The sequence below is a fragment of the Homarus americanus genome, unplaced genomic scaffold, assembly GCF_018991925.1.
Source record: "Homarus americanus isolate GMGI-L3 unplaced genomic scaffold, GMGI_Hamer_2.0 scaffold19318, whole genome shotgun sequence".
NCBI classification, from domain to species: domain Eukaryota; kingdom Metazoa; phylum Arthropoda; class Malacostraca; order Decapoda; family Nephropidae; genus Homarus; species Homarus americanus.
The window spans coordinates 1977424-2002698 of record NW_024732238.1 but is presented as its reverse complement, the minus strand read 5'-3'; the positions used below and the strand labels follow the sequence as shown (position 1 = coordinate 2002698).

The 25275-nt window shown below is 40.9% G+C and overlaps 1 protein-coding gene across 1 annotated transcript in view; it reads left to right on the top strand.

Annotated features, from left to right (window-relative positions):
- Window positions 1–25275, top strand: part of LOC121868282 (allatostatin-A receptor-like) — a 66822-nt gene that overhangs the window by 7021 nt on the left and 34526 nt on the right. Inside the window, exons 2-3 of the mRNA XM_042368716.1 lie at window positions 19190–19375; window positions 21556–21679. Coding sequence (XP_042224650.1) covers window positions 19190–19375; window positions 21556–21679 — 310 coding nt within the window. The remainder of the gene's footprint in view (window positions 1–19189; window positions 19376–21555; window positions 21680–25275) is intronic.

Below are 25275 nucleotides of genomic sequence, written 5' to 3'. Positions count from 1 at the left end.
CTTGAAAAATCCGGAAAATGCGTTCAAATTCTAGCTCACCTATATAGCTTAGCGTCGAATGTGTTCAATTTCTCCAGCCCCGACAAACATCCGATGAAATGTGTTCAGTCGCTGCCCACTCATCAAGACTTCAATACGACGCGTCAAACCTCCAAGCGTTACACACACTTCACTTTACCGTGAGGGACCCAATCGCCACGAAGTGACCCAAGTTTGGGCTTTAATTAACGTGAAAATGAGTCAATTAACTGCTCATACCTGAGTCCTGGTGAAAGGTATCTCCTGCAGTCATTATGGTGTCCCATCCCGGTGAGTGTTTTCTCTCTCTCAGATGATGCCAGACGATGAGGATCCCGATGGCTGTGAGAACTGTCAGCGGCTCACTCGCCTGGTGAGGTATCTAGTGGGTGTGAACAGAGACAAGGATACGTTAATAACAGAAGGATTAATGGTTAAATAGAGACATGAGAAGAAGAGAAAGGCATAAATAACAGAAGGACTTAACAGATGAATAGAAACATGAATGAGAGAGAGAGAGAGAGAGAGAGAGAGAGAGAGAGAGAGAGAGAGAGAGAGAGGTGTTAGGGACGTGAGATCATGGTAGAATGGACTGTAGGGAGCTTCACAAGCCCAGGCCCTAATGACTGTTGTAACTCTCTCTTTTTCCCACAATCCCCCTCCTTCCCCCTCACCACACACACTATCTCACCACCACAAGTTCCAATAACATGTTGTGGTCAGGTAGGTGTAATCTGGTTATCCCTATTCCTTGTTTATACCTTGGTTTACCCTCACAACACGGCCTATAAACCTTACTCCGCGTTAAGATTTTCTCGTGTAAAATAGTCTACCGTTTCTATGTGTGTGTAGGAGACGTCACTATCCTCTACTATACAAACACACGTCCCAGGAATAGTATTGTCACCTATGAATCGTCCAGTGATCTGTCATTATACCCGATAGACGAGAGGTGGTGTTGAGGTGAGTGTGATGCAGGTAGAGGGAGTAACGCTTATTAGTAGATGTAACGAGATGGAGCCTTCACCTGTCATGTGTTTTCACAAGAGCTACACAAATGAGATGATATGCTTCTTCCAGGGCTACTTGCATGAGATGATATGCTTCTTCCAGGGCTACTTGCATGAGATGATATGCTTCTCACGGGGCTACTTGCATGAGATGATATGCTTCTTCCAGGGCTACTTGCATGAGATGATATGCTTCTCACGGGGCCGGATGCCTAAGTTGACAGGTAATAAGCTTGGTGAAGTCTCCTTGTTACTGAAGTTCGTAATGCTGAGACCACACGAGGAAATTACCTTGTCAGTGCCTCTTACACGCCCGTCTGATGACTTAAGAAATTACCGGCAAGTCAAACTGGGTCACGTAATACAGGCGGCGTCAAAGACCATAACATTATACGGAGTGAAAATATGCCTCCTCGTTTACCAAGATTGTTCTCCTTAGTAACTTCATTAGGGTAAAGGTTGTTGTTGTTGTTGTTGTTGTTGTTGTTGTTGTTGTTTTTGTTGTTGTTGTTGTTTTGCTGCTGTTGTTGTTATTGTTAGTATTGTTATTTATGATAGGTGATGAAAGTCGAGGTAGATGTTTTCAGTATCAGCAAAGTTTGTGTATTATAATGTTTGTGTCATAATTGAAGCGAAGAAACAAACGTATCAAAGGTTTGCTTGTGAGTAATCTGGGAATGAGTGTTGCCGTGATCGCAGTCTGCTAGTGTTGAAAATATCCCCCAGCCAGCCACCCAGTGCTACCAACCCGTCCTCCCAGCAGTGGTGGCACTCAACGTGTTGACGCACCCTCACTGCACATCTTCCTTTGACATTTGTGAATGTAAACTGAGGGTAACAGTACAAATTGAACTGGGTACAAGTATTCACGTAGTACTACTAGTCCGTAAGATCAGACTAATTCAGTAACTATTATCTTGTGTGTTGACAGTATATAGTGTAACTCGTATGATAAAAAAATGGATCATGATAATGGTGTCGGTTAGCTTACGTGCCAGTTGTGAGTGACAGACGCTTGAATAAGTTCGTGCACACGTACGTTGATATCATAATTAGATAAAATGACTAGAGACGACAAAAAACTTCCTGGAATTTACTTCACTTTCAGTGATTTAGGCTCAGTGTTTCACTTGGTGGGGACATGTCTGTTCGGGCGGCTTATAGAGGCATGATTATAACTATGGATGAAGGTGAGTGTACAGTACAATGCTTCTGATAGAAAGATGCCTAAAGAGAAGGTTTCAGAATGTAGACCTTTCCATAAATTTAGATTTAGCCGCGAGATAGTAAACATTGGAAAAAGAGTAGGGGATGAGTGGAACAAGTTACCAAACATCATCATTAACTCGAATACGCTGCATAGCTTCAAACATAGGTTGGATGGATATATGAGCGATAGGGGTTGGATGTAAATGGGACTGCCCACTATTGGCCAATCGGCCCGCTGCAGTTTCCTCCATTCTTATGTTCTTATGTTGACATACCCAGCCAGGCACCATGACCCAGCCTGGCACCATGACCCAGCCTGGCACCATGACCCTGCCTGGCACCATGACCCTGCCTGGCACCATGATGCAGCCTGGCACCATGACCCAGCCTGGCACCATGACCCAGCCTGGCACCATGACCCTGCCTGGCACCATGACCCTGCCTGGCACCATGACCCAGCCTGGCACCATGACCCAGCCTGGCACCATGACCCAGCCTGGCACCATGACAGCCTGGCACCATGACCCAGCCTGGCACCATGATGCAGCCAGCACCATGACCAGCCTGGCACCATGACCCAGCCTGGCACCATGATGCAGCCTGGCACCATGACCCAACCTGGCACCATGACCCAGCCTGGCACCGCCCAGGCCCAGCCTGGCACCATGACCCAGCCTGGCACCATGACTGACCACCTGGCACCATGGCCAGCCTGGCACCATGACCCAGCCTGGCACCATGACCCAGCCTGGCACCATGACCCAGCCTGGCACCATGACCAAGCTGGCGCAGTGCAAGCCTGGCACCATGACCCAGCCTGGCACCGCGGCCCAGCCTGGCGCCGTGAGTGCGGCCTGGCACCGCGGCCCCAGCCTGGCACCGCCGCCCAGCCTGGCACCATGGATCCAGCCTGGCACCATGACCCAACAGCACCATGACCCAACCTAACACCATGGCCAGCCTGGCACCGCTTGTTGGCCCTGGCACCATGACCCAACCTAACACCATGACCCTACCTGGCACCATGACCCCAGCCTGGCACCATGGCCCAACCCTGGCACCATGACCCAGCCTGGCACCATGACCCAGCCTGGCACCATGACCCTTACTGGAACTGAGTATGTAAACTTAACTCATTCTATTAAGCCGCCTGACAAACTCCCTCACAACATCGATAAAAGAAAAACACACTCTCTCTCTCTCTCTCTCTCTCTCTCTCTCTCTCTCTCTCTCTCTCTGTATTCAATATTTCTCTATGTCACTCACTAGCTTTTCTCCTTCTTGGGGATAAGGGGAGAGAGAGAGAGAGAGAGAGAGAGAGAGAGCCTCAACATCATAAATACCAAGACTCTCCCTGGTTCGATTCGTTCAGAGGCTAATGCAATCACCTGGGGCATGGGAAGGGAAGGAAGGGGGATGGGAAGGAAGGGGAGGAGAGAGAGGGAGAGAAAAATGTGAGATGAGGCGGTGGAAGGAGAGAGGAGATAGAGGAGGAAGAAAGGGAGAGGAAGGAAGGGGAAAAGGAGGGTGAAAGGAGAGAAAAAAAGGGAGAGGAGGAAGGTGGAAGGAGAGAAGAGAAAAGATAGGAGGAAGAGGAAGGTAAAAGAAGAGAAAGGAGAGAGGGAGGATGGAAAGGGGTAAGGGAGGGGATGACATTTAATCTTAAAAGTTTATTTAAATCATAATTCTCTCTCAGTCTTCAATGGGTGTCTGTGACTTAATTAACTTGTATTTGTTTGTTTACCTGTCATGCTCTCCAGCAAGGGCAAAACAAACAAATAAGGAAAGGCTTTGTTGACATCATTACTAAACACCTTCACAGATGTAAAATGTTCTGTATGTAATTTGATATTAATTGTTTGTGTAAGTTTTGCAGTTCTCACATTAGAGTTTATGTTCAAGTTGGTTTTAATCTTTATATTCTGACAAAGATGAAACGCTGAAAATAAAAATTAAATCATATATAGCAAAAACGTCATCTTGCACAAACCAGATATAAAAATGGTTTCCAAGCATCATTACTGTATGTGTGTGTGTGGGGGGAGGCTTTTCTACACAGGGTGATGTAATGCGTTTAGTGTGGCATCATTATGTTAGTGTTAAGGCGCAGGCGCTACTTACTTCCTTCCGCATTCAGCAACCGCCGCTGGCTAGCCCTCATGGTGAACAGGGAAGCAGCCGTAAGTCTTCCCCTGTCAGTAAACAGCTTCTTCACCATCAAGACTCCTGCTGTGCCTCTTCATGGCAACACACGGTAACTGGGTGCCTCGTGGGCCCAGGCTAGACCAGCAGGAAATCTCGGAGCAGCAGTGGGCCCCAGAGGTACTGCCCATAGGCCCACCGGCATGTGGACACGGCCTGGCGCCTACCAACCACAGCCCCGCAACCTTGTGGATTAACCTTGTTAGGCATAAGGCTACAGGAGTAAACCGGAACGAAAACTTTGTGGTGAAGCCCCGCATCAGGCAGACATGCTTACAGAGCTCCAGTAAGACACTAACGGTGTAATAGGCGGATGATGTGACCAACATGGGAAACCAACGACCACACCGGTGGATGAAGGCAATGCATAATGGACAGGCCACAAAGGCGAAACCCAGCAAACTGGGCTATCGGCAGTCCATTGCAACCCCCCCCTCTCCCCAGTCGTTGCAACACTTGCACCACTGGATTAGGGTAAGGGAGAGCCAAGATGTGTCGTTGCAGCCTGCGCTCCTGCCTCACCACATAAATCAACTCACGTGCAGCGATTATCCGGGTCATCATATTTTTCATCATCATCAGAACTCCTAAACCGCCAAAAGTCCTATGGCGACATACGAGTGGCGACGGGACAGGCAGAGATGACTTCAGAGAGAGTCTCCAGGCACAACTCTGCACATGGGCGGCACAGATAACTAAACCGGAATTATTGACGTTGATGGTCTACCTTGAGGGATGGGGGAGCACCTGCCTCTTTTGGGTTTCTATTGATGAAGTATTCCCAGGAACCATTCCACGATGAAAGGGGATCTGAGACTCGTGACAGAGCAAAAGGGGGAGATTGAAAGGAGATGGAATGGGGGACTACATTAAAGGCAACGGAGGGGGAGGACTTAGTAAAATATAATCAATTTATTGAGTCTAGAGCGGTAGTCCTGGGAGAGGGTAGCAAGGGGGGATATAAAAACGAAGGGCCCACCATGATAGTCCTAAGGGAGGGAAGGGGAGAGAGACTACAACAAGAAGGGAAATGTGGAAGGGAAGAAATTGAAGACAGCTACAACAATGGAGGCTTTAGTGATAGACCTTGCTGGGTGCTGGGAATGTGAGACGCTCCGAAGTTTATAAACAAAGAAGCGTTTTTTTTGTCATTACGGCGTGGGTGTTAGCTATCCGTGCCAACATACACTGACTGGGAGCTTATAACACGCGGTGAGGTAAAGATCAGGAGATTTATTGACGTGTTGAAGCATCGTTCTAGAAGTCTATATGTGGTATGATATCTATATGTGTATCTGTCACCTAATATATCACCTACATTTATCGTTATCAACAACAATACCATTATTATAAATATCATCAATACCATCACTTTCACTGCTAACATCATCAACGTCATTATCATCATCATTATCACTTCTATTATCATCATCACTATCAACTTTATCACTAAGATCACTAACATCAACACCATAAACCACCATTGGTATCATCACCATTATCAACCTCACCACCACGTCAACCACCACCACCACCACCACCACCACAATTGCTCACCACCACCACCACTCACCACCAAATCTAATATATCTGAACAACAAGGCTGCTATACCCATAACAGAGTGAGGACCTGCTGAGTGCACCTCCCTCTCTCCCTCCTCCTTCTCCCTCTCCTCCTCTCCCTCTCCCTCCCTCCTCCTTCCCTCCCTCCTTCCTCTCCCCTCCTCTCCCTCAATGTATTTTCAAGCTTATGAGTTCTTGTAAAGGAGAGAGAGATGGTGTCTTGCCCGAGGCAGCTCACCCAACAAGCGTTTCCTGACCTGACTGAGAGAATTTTTTTTCAGGTGAGGTTTGAAGAGCACCAGAAGAGCAATTCTTTATCACTGAGGTGATTTAGTGAGTGGAAAACGTAAATATCAACAACAACAAGAAAAACAACTTCAACAACAACAATAATAATAACTACAACAACAGCAAAAACAATAACTACATCAACAATAATAACAACCGGTGGCTGAAAATATACAAACTTACATGTGTGTTTGTGTGTGTGTGTGTGTGTGTGTGCGTGTGTGTGTGTGTGTGTGTTTTAAGTAGCTACATACACACGCCTGTTAAATATACACACACACCTATTAATCAATACATACCTGTTAATTACACACACACACACACACACACACACACACCTATCAATTAATACACACCTGTTAATCAATATACACCTGTTAATTAATACACACCTGTTAATCAATACACCTGCTAATCAATACACACCTGTTAATCAATACACACCTGCTTATCAATATACACCTGTTAATCAATACACACCACACCTGTTAATCAATACACACCTGTTAATCAATACACACCTGTTAATACACACCTGTTAATCAACACACACCATACCTGTTAATCAATACACACCTGCCAATCAATACACACCTGTTAATCAATACACACCTGTTAATCAATACACACCATACCTGTTAATCAATACACACCTGTTAATCAATACACACCTGTTAATCAATACACACCTGTTAATCAATACACACCTGTTAATCAATACACCAATCAAACATCGTATGTGATCATATCGTAAAAAAAAACATAATTAGCAAAACATTTTATCCAATTTAATACGGTCATAAAAAACTAATTAACTAGACAGGTAAGTGTAATTAAACAGGTAGAAAATCATTTTGGCTAATCGTTTGATCCAGCCTGTGGTGATGGATTACGTCATCATAATAACACGTTAATTTAGGAGCTATAACTACATAAGGCAATTAATAACACGACATATGTATGATACTTCCCTGATACAAACATACGTACAGACTAAGAGATGTACACACACACACACACACACACACACACATAGGAATGAGCCGAATCGACATACTAGGAAAACAAACAGACAAGCAGACAGACAGACAGACAGACAGACAGGCAGACAGGCAGACAGACAGACAGGCAGACAGACAGACAGACAGACAGGCAGACAGGCAGACAGACAGACAGACAGACAGAGACAGACAGACAGACAGACAGACAGAGACAGAACAGACAAGCAGACAGACAGACAGACAGACAGACAGGCAGACAGGCAGACAGACAGACAGGCAGACAGACAGACAGACAGACAGGCAGACAGGCAGACAGACAGACACATTATATATTCACACCTGGTAAGATTTCAGTCAATTATAAATCTCTCTCTTCTCGTTCGTAGTTAATTATATAGAGAGCAAATCCCATTAAGTCCCCCAATTAAACTTTTGGAAGAAGCTACAGTCTCCTGCTGTCATAACACCTGTGTAATTAGTACATTTTGGAGTCAGCAGGAGCATCATTATTATTATTATTATTATTATTATTATTATTATTATTATTATTATTATTATTATTATTATTATTATTAATTCTTACAGCGTCTAAAAGGAGTTCTCAGGTGTTCTCTCTCACCGTCTCCAAGTTCTCCAATATCTGACTCAGGCTGTCTCTCTGCAGCAGTATGTCTCCGGACCAACAAGTAGTGTCGTCTCGGTACCATCATTATAGTGACTCAGCGGATCATAGTTGTTAAATTTCTCCTCAGTTTCCGCCTCCTCGCCTCGCCTCTTCTCAAAAATATCTCAAGAAAATTATATTTTTATCGTCCATGGTGACTCTAGTGAGGATGTTTTTAACCTCTTACAGCGGTTCTTTAGAGTCTTTACCACAAACACACTTTGTACAAGACGCTTCTTCAAGGCCGGGGGTGGGGTGGGGGGGTGGGGGGGAGTATTTTGTATTATATTTTCACAACATCTTTCCAATATTTTCTTCTTATGTTATATGATATCTACTGTATGTATCACGAGTACACACTTATGTACAAATGGTCAGATAAAGTGAGAGGCCTCCAGAGTTCATTAATATATGTACAGAGTGTTTACCTGTGTACAGTCCTCCGGGGAAATCACCTGAGGTAGTCATAATATCAACCACTTCTTAATTCTGAATATAACTCCGGGTTTCTCACCGTCCGTGGCGTGTTTACCTCATGTACTGTACCTACTACAGGAATGTCTGCAGTATACTCTACTATATATCGAGCTTCTTAGGGGATCCGAGATGTCTCTAATTAGTCTAACATATATTTGTTATCTAGGGGCCAGGAGAAGGTACAGTTGAGTCGTGTTTCAGTGAACATACAGTACAGTATATAGAGGCAGCACTCGGTTTATGGAAGGATTGTGTTCCTGAAAAGTTGCCCGTAACTCAAAACCTATTCCCATTCACTTCTACACTGTACTGTAATTGGAGACGCGTTCCCTAAACATCCTATAATGACCCATAAAACTCTTTTGAGGCGAACACTTAAAGGAAAAAAATAGCTTTCCATAAAATATTACTTCATTTTTAAGGAGGATAATAAGGAAAAAATAAGAGGTATAAACCGTTATTCTGTTAACTCTGGGAGGTATGACTTGAGTGGTGTCATAGGAAGTGGTATTTAAGAACAGTTTCATACATTAACTTAAGGAAGGAACTTTAGGCTAATCAGTATGCCAGAGGGCGGTGGTTGGCTTCACTAACACGGGCAGTGTCTTATCTTATTTAAACGGTAATAAATGACATAACCTACATCAACCACTCCTGGCCAGGCATGCGATTGAAATTTATTAACGACTACCAGTGTAAAAAAACATATGCACGTAATATTGGAACAGTAAAGACCAAGTAGGACAACAACCGCCGCCATTTGCAAAACACCACAGCTCCCAAAAGTAAACAAACACCATCTAGTAAAAACTAAAAGAACCACAAACAAAACCTACCGAAGACTTAATAAAATTATATTCAATAGTTTTAAAGTTACACACTACTTAACATAAACATTACTTTATATTAAACAGTAAAAACGGTAGTAAAGATTCCACTTACGAGAAAACTGTGGAGTGGCACTTAGGGTGATGGTGCGGCTGGCTGGAAGGGACAACGGAACACCTACTTCACCTCCCCTACATTATCATCATCCTCCTCATCTTCATCAAGGGAGAGGAGAGGACACACTGGAGAGGTCATTACCGCAGTCCTCATTATCAGCTGGTGCTCGGCTTCCCATCTGTTAAAGTTTCAGTAGCGTTTAGTTTTATGAAAAGAGGAACATTGTCTCCTTGGCGCCCACCTGTTTCTCCCCGCATCAGGACGTTTTAATCTACGAAATTTCTTTAACACGTTATAATACGACTCAGGATTTTGGTTGTCTGCACAAGTTTAGGTTCAGGTTAGCAGGTGTTTCTTGGGCGGCTCGAGTTTACTCAGGGCTGTTCGATCTTGCTCAAACGTCATCGAATCTTAGAAGTTACGATAATTCTCACTATGACACAAGACGTACTGCACTGTGTTTACCACCACTCCACTGTCTCCCTTTCCATTTATCAGCGGCTGGTGTTTACTTGACAGGTTCAATATTTTCTTTAATGTCCCGATTGTTGAGATTACCAGTCCCGAAACATTTCACTATGGTGGTCAGTCCTTCACCATCATCACCACCGGAACACTCCAATATAACATCTAAGTTAACTGTCTAGTGCACACGTTTGGTACACTCACTGTCCGGCGCACCTCACAACGAAAGGTTACTACTGTCAGACCGTCACACAGTCAGACGTCCATGTAATGTTATGTTAGAAATAAACTCCTCAGTGAACATAATATGAAACACGTGAAGAATAATGAAACTGCATACAAAACTTAGCAATTGTTTACATATTATCTCAGGATATATAATAATTTATTAGTGATAATAAAAAGTATTTAAATAAAGTATAGTTTTAAATACTTAAATAAGATTATATAATGCAAGAAAAGCTATAATTAGACACAAAATCAAGTGTTGTCAACGCGGTGAACCTGACTGCCTGCCGTAGAAATGAAACCCCGGAGAAAATGTACTCCGGTGTATATTAAAAGAAAACGAAGGAAAATTGTTTATACAAGGATAACTATTCCTTTATGTACAGAATCCGTAAGCTGATATAAATACAGTATACTCACCAAGGTCTTCACCGTTCTTTTTACGGGGAATACCCCACCCAAGCACAGGTCATCGACCCACAACGGGGCCTGGGGGGTGAAAAAATAAGAGTAGAAAGAAAAGAAATAGAAGAGAAAAAGATTATATCAATCTACACCAGGAAGATGCCGGAAAGTCAGCGTTTGAAGTGAGACAGATTGTAAGAGTATGGAAACACAGAAGGCAGAGCATTCCACGGTTTGGCTGTGTGAGGAAAGAAGGAGGTACTATAACGGGTTATTCTAGTGTGACCGATATCCACAGAGAAATGGTGGGCACCGCGGGCAAGACTGGTGTTACGAGCCCACGGCCTTGCCGGCGGTACACAGGATGCCAAATCCACCGAACATTACCCGTTAAAATACATGTAAAAGAGAGAGAGTGAAGCAATATTGCGGCGAAGAGAAAGGAAAGAGAGATTGACGACTAAAGGAAAGCTAATAAAACGAAATACCTTTGATTCCATCCTATCTAACAGTTGGACAGAAGAAGAGCCACCCCAGATATGAGAGCAGTACTCCAAGTTAGATTGAATGAATCCTTTATATACGTGAAGCAACTGCTCAGGATTGAAGTAGCTACGGCATCTGTACAGCATTCCCAGCTTTCGGGAGGCAGCTTTAGCAATGTTGTGGATGTGTGGCTTCCATGATGTATTAGAGGAAATGGTGAGGCTTAGCATATCTGTTTTAGAATTTGACAAAATGATTGCGTCCTGAAATGTGATTGGTGGGAGATCATCTAATTTGATAAATGCAATTGGTAAATACTGTGTTTTATTATTATTGAATTTAACCAAATTTCTACCTCACCATTCGGAGATGCTGCACAGATCCGTATTGATAGAAGAAACGACATCAGCTCTTGAAAGATATACTGTAGTTTGAGAGTTAGGGGGGGGGGGAAATGAGAAGAAGAGTCAAGAGTAGAATCATCAGCGTAAGAATGGATAGAATTAGTCGTAGTGTGAAGTAAGTCATTAATAAAAAGAAAGAAGAGAGTAGGTGAAAGAACAGAACCCAGAAGAACACCACTATTGGTAGATAAAGAGCGAGAGATCGATCCCTCGACAACAACTGCCATGGATCGGTTCTTCTACCATTACCAGCATAAAGAACCCTATTGGCTACTGACAGTATTATAGAGTTACTGTATTGATGTGACGTTTCATTTGGGATTCATTATATGTAGTACAGTAAAATACGAGTGAAAGAACCAAAACATAAAATACTGTATTGCATAGAAGTATTAATATATAATGTTTAACAGATATGGACGTGTATTTTAAATATTCATATTAATTTTGAATAGTTATTATTTTATTAACGTTTTTTGAAATAGATATAACCATTCATAAATTCTATCACTATCTCTATAGGATCTGTTTTTGTTAAATATTACTTCAACATTTAATATTTATGGGAGTTAAAGTTTTAAAATACAAAAACCCTTCATACACACGCACACACACACACACACACACACACACACACACACACACACACATTGTCAGGCTTACCCGTGGTGGAACTGCCCCGTATGAACACCAACGCTTTTAAAAAATCATAAATAGATAACGTGAAAAATTGATAGCGCAAAACTCACTAATGGCGACTGTCCCGAAAGGCTGGTCCATGTATCATAATTTGGGCTGGTGTTTTTGTGTGTGTCGGGGGCGCTGGGTCGTTAATGTTGTTTTTTATTTTATTTTTTAATTGTTTGTTCTTTTTCAATTATTTATTTATTTTGATTTTTTGTAAGGAAAAGAAAAAAACATACGAATATATTATTTTTTATTTAGCGCGAAAAAACACACACTCACACTCACCACCGTCACTCATGCCTACGACCGTCACTCACACTCACCCCCGTCACTCACACTCAGATCGTCACTCATACCCACGACTGCCACTCACACTTACAGACCGTCACTCACATTCACTTCACCACCGTCACTCACACACATCACCGTCACTTACACTCACCACCGTCACTCACCACCGTCACTCACCACCGTCACTCACATCCTCAAAAACATTCACCCAGAGAAACAAAAGAGAAAATTAAGATAAAAATGACAAAAAGAAAGCAAAATAAATTAAAATAAATCGAAATAAAACAAATTAGAATAAATAATGAAAAAATAATAATAAAAACAAAATTACTAGATCACAAAAAAACATAACCAAGAAAAAGTGAAAGAATTTATATCACCAGAGAAAGTAATTTAAAAGCAATATATCACACAACTAAAATAGCTTTCTTTCTATTAACTTTCCCTTACAATGTCTACGGGATATTGACCAGGGATTCCAACTATTTATTGAAGTAATATTTATCTGAGGTAACGACCGACAGACATACGTGCCTGTGTGGGTGTAAAATGCCCACCGTCCCAAATCTGAGTGTGGCGGCGCAGCTGTGTGAGAGGAAAGCCGAGTATTATTGCAATAGCTCCTTATTTATATCTAAAAATTTCGTATTTATTCTCCTGCATATGTTTAATTCTTGTAAAAATCTTATAAATATTATTGGAAACATTTGATCTCTTCCTGTAAGTTTAATGCTTTTTTTTATATTTCTGGAATATTTTTGTTTATTTCTCGAGGGTTTAATTTTTTATATATACATTTAAGTTTTGTAAAATATCGGAGGAACATTTTTGTTTGGAAATTCTGGCTTATTTATGGAATTTATTATATTGTTCTATATATTGTGTGTTCTTGTGGGAATATGTGATGGAATATATGTTGGAATATGTTGGAAATATGTGTTGGATATTCTGTTTATGTTGGAACATGTTGGAAATATGTGTTGGAATATGTGGCCGGAGATGTGTTATGGACGTGCCCTTTGGACTACTTAATATTAATCAAGGCCTCGGAGGTCAAGGTCAATTATAAAGGTCAATACTGAAGGTCAATTACAAAGGTCAATGCTCAAGGTACCACAACTCCCTCCCCCCAAAAAAAATAAATAAATAAATAAAATAAAAATCCTTCACTCTATTTTACCAATATCGTCATTTTATCAGTTATTTCATTTCCTTCTTCCTTCTCACCCTTACCGAAGAAGGAATAAAGAATAATTGAGGAATATTGAGTTTCCTCACTTTTATTTAGAGGAAAGCGAAGATGGGAGGAAGAACGGAAATGAGGAGATGGGGGGAAGGGGGGTGGGGGAGGGAGAGGTGGTGGTGGTGAAGGAGGGGGAGGAGAAAGGGATGATGGTGGTGGTGGAGGAGGAAGAGGAGGAGTAGGTGGAGTATTGGTCACTATCATGAGTCACTGTTATGAGTCACTATTATGGGTCACTGATATGAGTCACTGTTATGAGTCACTGTTATGGGTCACTGTTATGAGTCACTGTTATGAGTCACTGTTATGAGTCACTATTATGGGTCACTGTTATGAGTCACTGTTATGGGTCACTGTTATGAGTCACTGTTATGAGTCACTGTTATGAGTCACTATTATGAGTCACTGTTATGAGTCACTGTTATGAGTCACTGTTATGAGTCACTATTATGAGTCAATAAGATGAGTCACTGTTATGAGACACTGTTATGAGTCACTATTATGAGTCACTATTATGAGTCACTGTAGTCTGTCATTAAGATGCACTTCCTGGTGCTCTAATTAAACGTCTATTACTCATTAAATATATCATATTTACCTTTGTTGGCAGGTAAGTTTATAATACCTATCTAATTACACTTTAAATTACACAATACAACGATAGATTCTCTCATAATAAGGCGATATAGTTCATAATAAGGCGATACATGTTTCATAATCCCACAATATATTTTTCACAGTTGGGTAATATGTTTTATAATTCCACTGATGAAAATTACAGGATATATTTCGTAATTAGACAATATGTATGCGCTTTATTGTGAGTGTGTGTGTGTGTGTGTGTGTGTGTGTGTGTGTGATGAACGTGTAACTATTATCTAAGTATCTATTTTTCAACTTAGAAATTCATTCACTCACTTTAAACAATTTCACAAAATTACAAAGTCACTCGACCATATTATTTTTTATTAACCTGCCGTAAAATTGATTTATTAAAACAGCAGTAACCTATTTTTTTTACGAGAGCATCAAAGTCAAATTTATATTGCAATAAACGGTTTTCATATTTCTTTGTTGATATTTGACAGCGACGCCGTGTGGAAGCCTATACTGTGTTCAACTATATTTTGATTCACGACTAAATTCACTTAATAACACTGCATGAAAAGATTACAGTGAAAAACCTCTATTTAAGGGACTATATGGAGAGGAAAATCCCTTATATAGAGGATCCGTTAGATGTGAAACCTCCTACTAGTCCTTCTCCCTTTCCCTATCCATTCCCTTCCCCTTTCCCTTTCTCCTTCCATTCCCCCTTTCATTTGCCCTCCCCTTCTCCGTCCCCTTTCATTCTCCTTCCTTCCCTTTCCATTCCCTTCCATTCCCTACTTTCCCCTTCCATTCTGCCTCATCTCCCTTCTTTCCCCTTTCCTCCCTGCCCAACCCTGCCAGACGTGAGGGCAGGGGGCGATGACAGAGGACATATACCACTACTACACATGTTCATTTCACTCACTGTCAAGGCCCTTATGAGGCAGCAAATCTCCCCGGGCCGCCTCATATAACAAACTGGTCTATCAATCCCCAGTTGACGCGTGGGGCAGAAATAGGTCTGGTTGGGTGACTTGAGTTATGACTCTGCCATTTCCTGAGTATGATTATGATGTCCGATATGTTACACTGAGACTCTACCTTAACTAAATAAGTTCTCTTAACAATGTGACTCTACCTTAACTAGATACATTCTCTTAACACTGAGACTCTACCTTAACTAGATACGTTCTCTTAACACTGAGACTCTACCTTAACTAGATACGTCCTCTTAACACTGAGACTCTACCTTAACTAGATACATTCTCTTAACACTGAGACTCTAACTAGATACGTTCTCTTAACACTGAGACACTACCTTAACTAGATACGTTCTATTTAACGCTCGCTAGGAAATAAAAAAATTAACGTAGGATTCTCTTCACATCACCCAGGGTACCAAATTACACAGCAGCTCACCTGAACTACAATAGATACATTATAAGTGCGTCAGTTAGCAGAGAAAAAAAATAGATAAAATGTAAATCTCTGTAAATCTCGCTTCTGATGCTTTGAGCCGCAGTATGAATAATCCAACGTTGACTGTGATTAATAATACGATGAAAGGATCTGTCCGAACAACACACAGACACACTGACAGAGAGAGAGAGAGAGAGAGAGAGAGAGAGAGAGAGAGAGAGAGAGAGAGAGAGAGGGAGGTGTGAAAGGCTGGTCATGGGTAAACAAACCTCATCCACTTTCACGAACTTCACCACCCATGGCTACTGTCACTGAATATAGATAAGGGGCAGATTATCCCTCTTTTCCAACACTTTCTCTCTCTCTATCTCTTTTCTCTATGTCTACGTTTAATAATAATCTTCGTGTTTGTCTATTTACTTGTTTTCGCCTGTCTGTTTATCTGGAATTCTGCTTATTTATGTTACCACTGAGTTAATCATATGCCTGGCAGCGGTATCGTGAGCTGCCGAACACTGTGGAGAGGTTCTCTTTGTTGATAAGTCCTCATCACAGGACATTTAGTCTGAGATAGATAGATAAATAGATAGATTAGACAGGCAGACAGACAGAGAGAGAGAGAGAGAGAGAGAGAGAGAGAGAGAGAGAGATCATCATACAGGCTCCCATGCAAACGTCACCCAAAAATGAAAATAAATGGACCTGCATCACTGCGAAATCCTTATGAATGTCGACAGCAACACACAAATATACACTCATTCTCCCGTTGAAAGCAGCAATGTAAATTAATCTGTATATAGCATATTTTCAACACTGGACTGCAGACCTAAGCAGAGAGAAGGACAGTCGACATCTCATCCAGGCTGTAACATAGCTTCTGTGCTGTTGCTTCTGTTCGGATAGCATCTCCGTGAGTCAGGCGTAGAGCATCTTGCACTTGGTCCCATCCCACCAGAGGTTGTGAACACCAGAAGAGTGAAGCTGCCTTGATCAACGTTCTGAATTCTCTCCCCGTATGCCCTTATCTTGTCGTTCTCGTTCCTCCTGTGTGCAGCATCGAGAGCTAAGTTACGGTGACATGCGGCCATGGGATCAAAAATCCTGATGTCAAAGAAGGCTCGCTGTCCCTGCGTCCAGAATCCTCGAGCACTGACGTCAACACGGGCTTCGTTGGATGTATTTGAAGTCCTATATTGGAAATTCTCACCGTCCAATGGAAGGAGGGTCGGTTCTACCCTGACATCACGACAGATTTCCTTCAACATATTTGCTGTGAAATCCCATACTTCGTCATGCCTCATGTATACGAAGCCCCCTTTCTTGCACACTATGGCGTGGTCACTGTCATAGGAAGGGCCACACACGCATTGGTAGGACAAACCTTCTACTGGCCTACCGTACCTTAGAGCAATGGCTTCTGTAAATTCTTGTTTATTGAGACTGAAACCATTTGCCCTTATGGGTAACGTAGTTAACCAGTTCGAGGCGCCCACCTCCTGCGCTATAGCTACTTTTTTCAAATTCTTTGGTACTTGCAGCATCAGTTGCTGCAACTTTCACTTTGGCCGTGCTGTCGTTCTGTCCTAGGTTGCGGTGACATGCGGCCATGGGATCGAAAATCCTTATTTAACTGCCGAATGGTTCGACAATTAGATGACTTTACATTTTAAGGGAGAGAAACCCACAACGTTGACGCACTCAATCTGTATTGGTTGATATGGTCAAAACCTGTGAGGAATGAGACACTCGTTAACTATTGATTACATTCCATTATATGTATACATTATACGTCAGTTAATAGATACATTATTCTGTATAGTATGCCTTAGTTCCCAACATTTCACCACAACACACACAGTCACTGTTCTTTCACTCACGTGTGCGGGCTTATAGGTTCACTTAACTCCTAGTATCGGTCTAAGTAATTCCTGTGGTGGCTAGTGTTTTTACTCAAAAGATCTGGCCGATATTGCCTCAGTGCCAGCTAGAGCGACCAACACCTCCCACACATCTGGCGAGGTCACAGGTCGGGACCTGCCATGTGTTTTATCGTCTAGGGCCGAGACGATAGCGCCATCATCTCCTCGCTTAGTAAACAACAACACTTTCTTTTTACTTTTCTCACGCTCCCATAAGTGCAATAACAATGAGCGAGGGCGGCGATAACACTTATGTCAAAGAAGGCTCGCTGTCCCCGCGTCCAGAATCCTCGAGCACTGACGTCAACACGGGCTTCGTTGGATGTGTTTGGAGTCCTGTGATGGAAATTCTCACCGTCCAATGGAAGGAGGGTCGGTTCTACTCTGATATCATGGAAGATTTCCTTCAGCATATTTGATGTGAGATCCCTTACTTCTACTACTACTACTACTACTACTACTATCATCATATCATTATACACAAAAGCGAATTATACTGTATATATACCCGTCTACCCAATACGACTGGTAACCCTAAGGAACCACTTCAGTACCATTACGTAACATGATTGGTCTTACCATTACATAAAACGAATCCCTCCAAGCTTTACACCGTCAGGAGGAGAGTCACTTCACCATATAGACTCACTACATTAATCCCAAGTGGACAAGTTTAGTCAAGACAGAAGACGCATCAGGCTGTTGAAAATTATAAGGATAAACTCAGCATCAAATACAGGATTGACATATAGCTAAATACAAAACAGAACTCCATTGAACTTAAAAAAGCTAATCAACAAAAAGTATTAAATCCAGTTGAAAGAGAATCGTATACCATAATGGCGAGACATCTTACGGCGGACCTGAATCTATTCCATTTATTGACGACAACACGAAGCATTGGACTCTAAACTGGTGTGTTTTAGTATCATGTTGAATGGAGGGGAGACAATGTGGGGGATAAGCGGCTCAATGGATAAGTAGAGAGTAAACGTGGTGTAAAGAGGGTTAAGGAGAGAGAGGGAGAGAGAGAGCTGTGAGGGGCAGGTGATGAGTGCGTATCATTAGTTAGTGGGGAGGGAGTGAGGAAATGCATATTCACACGTACACGTATGAGCTTTATACACACACACACACACACACACACACACACACACACACACACACATACATGCATACATACATACATACATGCATACATACATACATTCATACATAAGGGGCAGAGGCACACATAAGTAAAAATAAACACAGACGGACAGACAGACAGACAGACAGACAGACAGACAGACAGACACACATAAGCGCACCTTCGTCACTAACAGGTAAACTAGATCAATACACAGGTGTACACAAGTCAAAGATCACCTGAGTGAGTATTAAACAAGTGAGTTATTATTATCATTATCATTATCATTATCATTATTATTATTATTATTATTATTATTATTATTATTATTATTATTATTATTATTATTATTATTATTATTGTCGTCGTCGTCGTCGTCGTCGTCGTCGTCGTCGTCGTCGTTGTTGTTGTTGTTGTTGTTGTTGTTGTTGTTGTATTAACATTATCATTATTCCCATTACTATCATTATCTATTATTATTGTTATCGTCATTATCACATGTGTCTCTATATCTACTAACAGCCCCTATCTCTCTCTCTTTACAGCTGGTTCCTCGTATCTCTGGCCGTGGCTGACCTGCTGCTGTTGGTGTTATGTGTGCCTCTTGAGACGCTGCAGTACTTCCTCTGGACGCCTCACCTCTCCCTGCCTGTGTGTAAGCTGTCATCCTATTGTGAATTGCTGTCAGCTGTCGCCTCTGTCCTCAACCTGACAGCTGTTAGTCTGGAGAGGTGAGCAGCGAGGGAAGGTTTTTTTTATGGGGGTGGTTGTTGTTGAGTCTGTTCTTTTTTAATTCCTTCTTTTGTTATTCTTCTTTGATTATTTTCTTGTGTTTGTTATTCTTCTTTTCTTATCTTCTTGTTTTTGTTATTCTTCTTTTTGTTTTTGTTTCCCCCTTGTTCTTGCTTTTCTTTTTCTTTTTGCTTTTGTTCTTGTTCTAAATGTCCTTGTTCTTGTTATTCTTATTCTTTGCCTGTTTTTGTCATTATGTTTCTCTATCGTTCACACACACACACACACACACACACACACACACACACACACACACACACACACACACACACACACACACACACACGTCAAAAGGAACAAGATTTCTACAGAGTTTCACTTCGTATTAACAAAATAAATACCAGCCGATACAACATATTTACTCAGCTCTCAGAGTTACGAGTCCTCTAGCACAAACTGTACATCTGAGGATAAAAAAAAAAAAACAGGGCAAAAACCTTTCTTACAAACACAAACATTTTAAATACCGGTGATGAAACACACTGGAAACACAGGAGAACATTTGTATTGTACAGGTATACTTAGCACCAGAGACCAGCTATATTAAAAAAAGAAGAAAAAATAATCAAAATACCTGTAGATCATAAAATCCTTATCAAATACGTATTAATATTTAGAAACCAGAAACAACTACTCAGATCATCCAACCTCAAAAGAGTTATCTAAAAAAAAAATATATATCTAGACACCAAAACGGCATTAGAAAACAAGACGATAAAAACTCAGAAACCCCCAGAGATTCGTGGTATCGAGAACTCAGTGGGAAGTAGTGTGAGAGATGAAAGAAAACGTGGTCTCAGTATAGAAAGTGGAGTTAATTAATGTACTTTCTCTTGACAAACAAAGATAAAAACACGATATACTTTCTTTGTTATGTGTTTGTTTGAGAGGAATACTTTCTTTTACTATCTATCTCACTTTGATAGTTTATCTCTCGCTTTCTTTCTCACTCTCTCACACCCTTTCTAACTTTCTAACTGCTTTTACTCTTTTCCATTTATTTCTCTTTTAAACTAGTTCTCTCTCTCTCTTTCTCCAAATTAATTTTCTTTTTTATTTCCCTTCCTTTCCCCCCCCCACTCTCTCTCTGTATCTCCCACTCTCTCTTTTTAACACACTAATTAAAAGCTTATTTATTCCACCATCAAAGTAAACCTCAGGCAGAATAAACCACATATAAACCACACTAAGAAAATCTCTTCCAACAGAATAAACCTCAAGCAAAAAATAATAAAACAGAAATAAACCCGGCAAGAAAGTCTACCCCCCCTCTCCCCCTCCCTCCCCCCTCTCCCCCAATTTGCCGTGTCTTGCATTATGTGACTCTGCTCCAACCCAACTCGTATTGTTGACATTTCTTTGTACACATCCTAGCACTCAGACACATGATACTGTAGTCTAGTGTGGACAATGCTCGGAGAACGTCCTATTCTGAGAGTTTATTCAGAACACGAGAAACATGAAGAATTAGATTAATTTTTCTATTTAAATATTTTTTTTTTTGGGTAAGGGAGGGTTTGTTATTTTTCATAGTTTTCTTTGATCTTTCTTTGTTTTATATTTTTGTTGTTGTAGTTAGAGGGATTATTATTATTATTATCACAAAGATATATTGCACATTAAATCAACAATACTTATAAGTGCTGTAAAAGTCGCGTGTAATCTGCTTTTACTGTAGTGACGTGTACTTCTGATCCCTTACAATCCTTCACTAATGCTATTGGATTCTCCTTCAACGTTTCGTCTTTGTTTTCTGAACCTGTCAACACTCCGGCGTCCCAAACGTTTATTTCCTCCACCTACCCAACGTCTCTGAGGGGTTTTACGATCTTGCCAGAGTTTAATAAGAGCGACCGTGTGTGTGTGTGTGTGTGTGTGTGTGTGTGTGTGTGTGTGTGTATGTGATATATCTAAAGATGTACCTTACAGTCAATATGTACTGTACCTTATCTTTGTACCTGCATAAATATACCAACACACATAGTAATAACCTCTGTGTACCGTTACTATTACTCTATTCCCCTGTGTGTACCTGTACCATATTACGAACGTACTTGACGCCCTCTCTCTCTCTCTTTCTTACTCACTCACTCACTCTCTCGCTCTCTCTCATGCACAGGTACATCGTCATTGTCTACCCTATGAGGTCACGTACCTTCTGCACGCTCAGTAACTGCAGGAGAGCCATCATCGGGGTCTGGTGCGTCTCTCTGGTTCTCTCTGTACCTGCCGGCATAACACAGGTGAGTTAGAGAGATATTTCACCGTAACATAGACGAGAATTAACGATATATTTCACCATCACATAGGAGAATTAACGATAAATTTCACCATCACATAGGAGAATTAGTGATATATTTCACCATCACATAGGAGAATTAACGATATATTTCACCATCACATAGGAGAATTAACGATATATTTCACCATAACATAGGAGAATTAACGATATATTTCACCATAACATAGGAGAATTAACGATATATTTCACCATCACATAGGAGAATTAACGATATATTTCACCATCACATAGGAGAATTAACGATATATTTCACCATAACATAGGAGAATTAACGATATATTTCACCATAACATAGGAGAATTAACGATATATTTCACCATGACATAGGAGAATTAACGATATCTTTCACCATCACATAGGAGAATTAACGATATATTTCACCATAACATAGGAGAATTAACGATATATTTCACCATAACATAGGAGAATTAACGATATCTTTCACCATGACATAGGAGAATTAACGATATCTTTCACCATCACATAGGAGAATTAACGATATATTTCACTATAACATAGGAGAATTAACGATATATTTCACCATAACATAGGAGAATTAACGATATATTTCACCATCACATAGGAGAATTAACGATATATTTCACCATCACATAGGAGAATTAACGATATATTTCACCATAACATAGGAGAATTAACGATATATTTCACCATCACATACACGAGATCGGGAAAAATTTCATCATCACAAATACACACTACATAACGTAATTAATATCTGGGATAATTAAGTAATGTTATGTGTAATTGAGATGAATTTGTCATGAGAACAAATCCATTATATTGCTGAAGGAAGGAGGAGAGGAGAGGAGAGGAGAGGAGAGGAGAGGAGAGGAGAGGAGAGAAGAGAGGAGAGGAGAGAGGACAGTGAGGAGAGGAGAGAGGACAGTGAGGGGAGAGGAGAGGAGAGGAGAGAGTAGATCAAGGAGAGAAAAAAGAGTAAGTGAAGAAGAGTAAGGAAAGAGAAAGGAATGGGGTGAAGAGAGAGGGGAAGAGGAGTAAGGAAAAAAAATAAACTAGCGATGAAAACCGAGAGAGGTGGAGAAGAGAAGATAAGGAGGGGAGGTATAAAACGAGGAATGAAAACAAGTGAAGCAGAGGCGATTTACTTTAAGAGAGAGAGAGATAAAAATGCACACAAACACTCAATCTAGCTATCTATCTATCTATCTATCTATCTATCTGTAGGTATAGTTAAATTGGCACTCTCTTGGTACGTTAGTTCCGGGTCGCCTAACAAGGAATTTCAACGGGATATTTTTCGGCTTTGGGAATCTTTTTCACCTCCGACCTCTGATATTTTTCAAAACAAATTTACATCTACTCATTTAAATCCATATGAAATGAAATAAAAATATGAATATTAGATCTAAGTGTTGTTTTTTTAAATCTGAATTAAATGATTTTAAGTTAAATCTGAAATCTGAATCTTCTTTTGTTATTTTATTGACGTGTGTGTGTGTGTGTGTGTGTGTGTGTGTGTGTGTGTGAGTGTGTGTGTGTGTGTGTGTGTGAGAGAGAAATTATGAGTTATTATGAGTATTGGAACCTTTTGAGTTGTTATTTCTGAGCTGTGAAATAATTCTAATAATTTTCCTTCTTATTTTTTATCTTCGATTATTTTTATTTTATTTTTTTATTAAACTCTTTATTTATTTATTTTTCCCTCTGGTTTTATTATTATCTACCTTATATGTCTCTTCTCTTCTGTCTTTGTCTCTTTATTCTCTTTCTCTCTGTCTCTTTTATTCCCTTTACATTTTGTCTCTTATTCTCTTTTTCTCTCTATCTTTTGTTATCTATCTTTATGTCTTCTTTCATTCTCTGTCATTTTTGTTTCCTCCCTCTCTATACATAGCTCTCTCCCTCTCTATCTCTCTCTCTCTTACTTATTCTTCGCATTTTCCTCTTCCCTCTCTCTCTCTGTCTCTTTCTCTCCAGTTTCACTTCCTCTTCCTCTCTTTCTCTCTTTTCCATCATTCGTTGTTATTAAAGCTACCTTCCCTTCTCACTTTCCCGCAACCAACTGCAACCATAAAAAATAACTGAAATATGAAAGAGTGAAGGAGTTGGTGTGTTGTATTCTGTATTTTGAGTTGAAATATTTGAGGGAAGAACGTGCTTAACTTATTTAAAGCTACAACGTTTGGAACCAAGAAGTTATGGCCTGCATCTTGTATTTTCAGCTAAAATACAGAACATACTACAGTTATATACTGACTTGTAACGTTTGAAAGCAATAAGTATTAGAGTTGTCTTTTAAACACGAAGTATTTCATCTATATACCGTATTGTGAGAAGTGTCTTCAAAATATATATATATTTGTTTTTAACGGGGATTAGCCCACCAGGGCAAGGTCAATGACCCACATCAGGACCAGGGGGCGAAAAAAAAAAAAAATAATAATAAAGAACCATAAAAAAATATCAATAGTGAGAAACAATATACAGTATGTATGTTGTGTTGTCAAGGTAAGAGAAACAATTGAGACCCTGCAATTGTGTGTAAATAAGGCAGAAAGTCAGATCAGCAACCTGGGACTTGGTCACATATGGCAGCAGGGTCTACAGGGTCTACCATTAGACAACACATGTTTCCAACATCTTCCCAGGCGGTAGTACCTCCCTGTTTGGTAGCTGCAGACGTGACTGACGCTCAGGTAAGGGTTAGGTGCTCTGGTTAAAGGTCGTGATCCAATTTAGGTAAATGTTTTGTTGACAAGACTGGTGGGTGGATTTTTTTTTGATATGCAAATTAGGTCCTTCCTATGCATTAATGACACTTTTGATGTGGTCTCTCTCTCTCTCTCTCTCTCTCTCTCTCTCTCTCTCTCTCTCTTTATCTATCTTCCCTTTCGATTACTTCATTTTCGTAGATGTTATTGCCTTTATCGTTCTTTCTCTGCCTTTCTCCCCCTACTCTCTCTTTTTCCCATCCTCCCCTCCGTTCCTCTCTTCTTCCCTGTGTCTTTCTATTGTTCTATCTTTTCTTTCCTTCCTCTCTCTCACTCTCATTTATCTTCTCTCCCATATGTCTTTCTCTCACTCTGCCACCCAGCTTTCCATTTCTCACTATCTTCTCTCTCTTTACCCCACTCTCTCCCTCCCTCCCTCTCTCCCTCCCTCTCTCCGTTTCACTCTCCCTCTTCCTCCCTCCCTCCACCACCTTCTCTCACCCCCCATCTACCTCCCCTCCCCCTCCACAATCTCCCTCAATCTTGTCACAATAATGGAATTTCTACAATCTTGATGTCCCCAAAAAAAAAATCAACAGAGGAAAAAACATTTATCCACGTTCAGCCTCGTGTGTGTGTGTGTGTGTGTGTGTGTGTGTGTGTGTGTGTGTGTGTGTGTGTACCTCGATAGATACACTAAGAACTTCAAGTCTGGATAAAGTTTGAGAAATAAAGACGATTAAAAAAGACTTGACTATCGACAAGTTTTGAGTTCACAGACAGACAGACAGACAGACAGACAGAGGATAAGAAAATATACAGCTTGTACCTAATCGTATTTCTA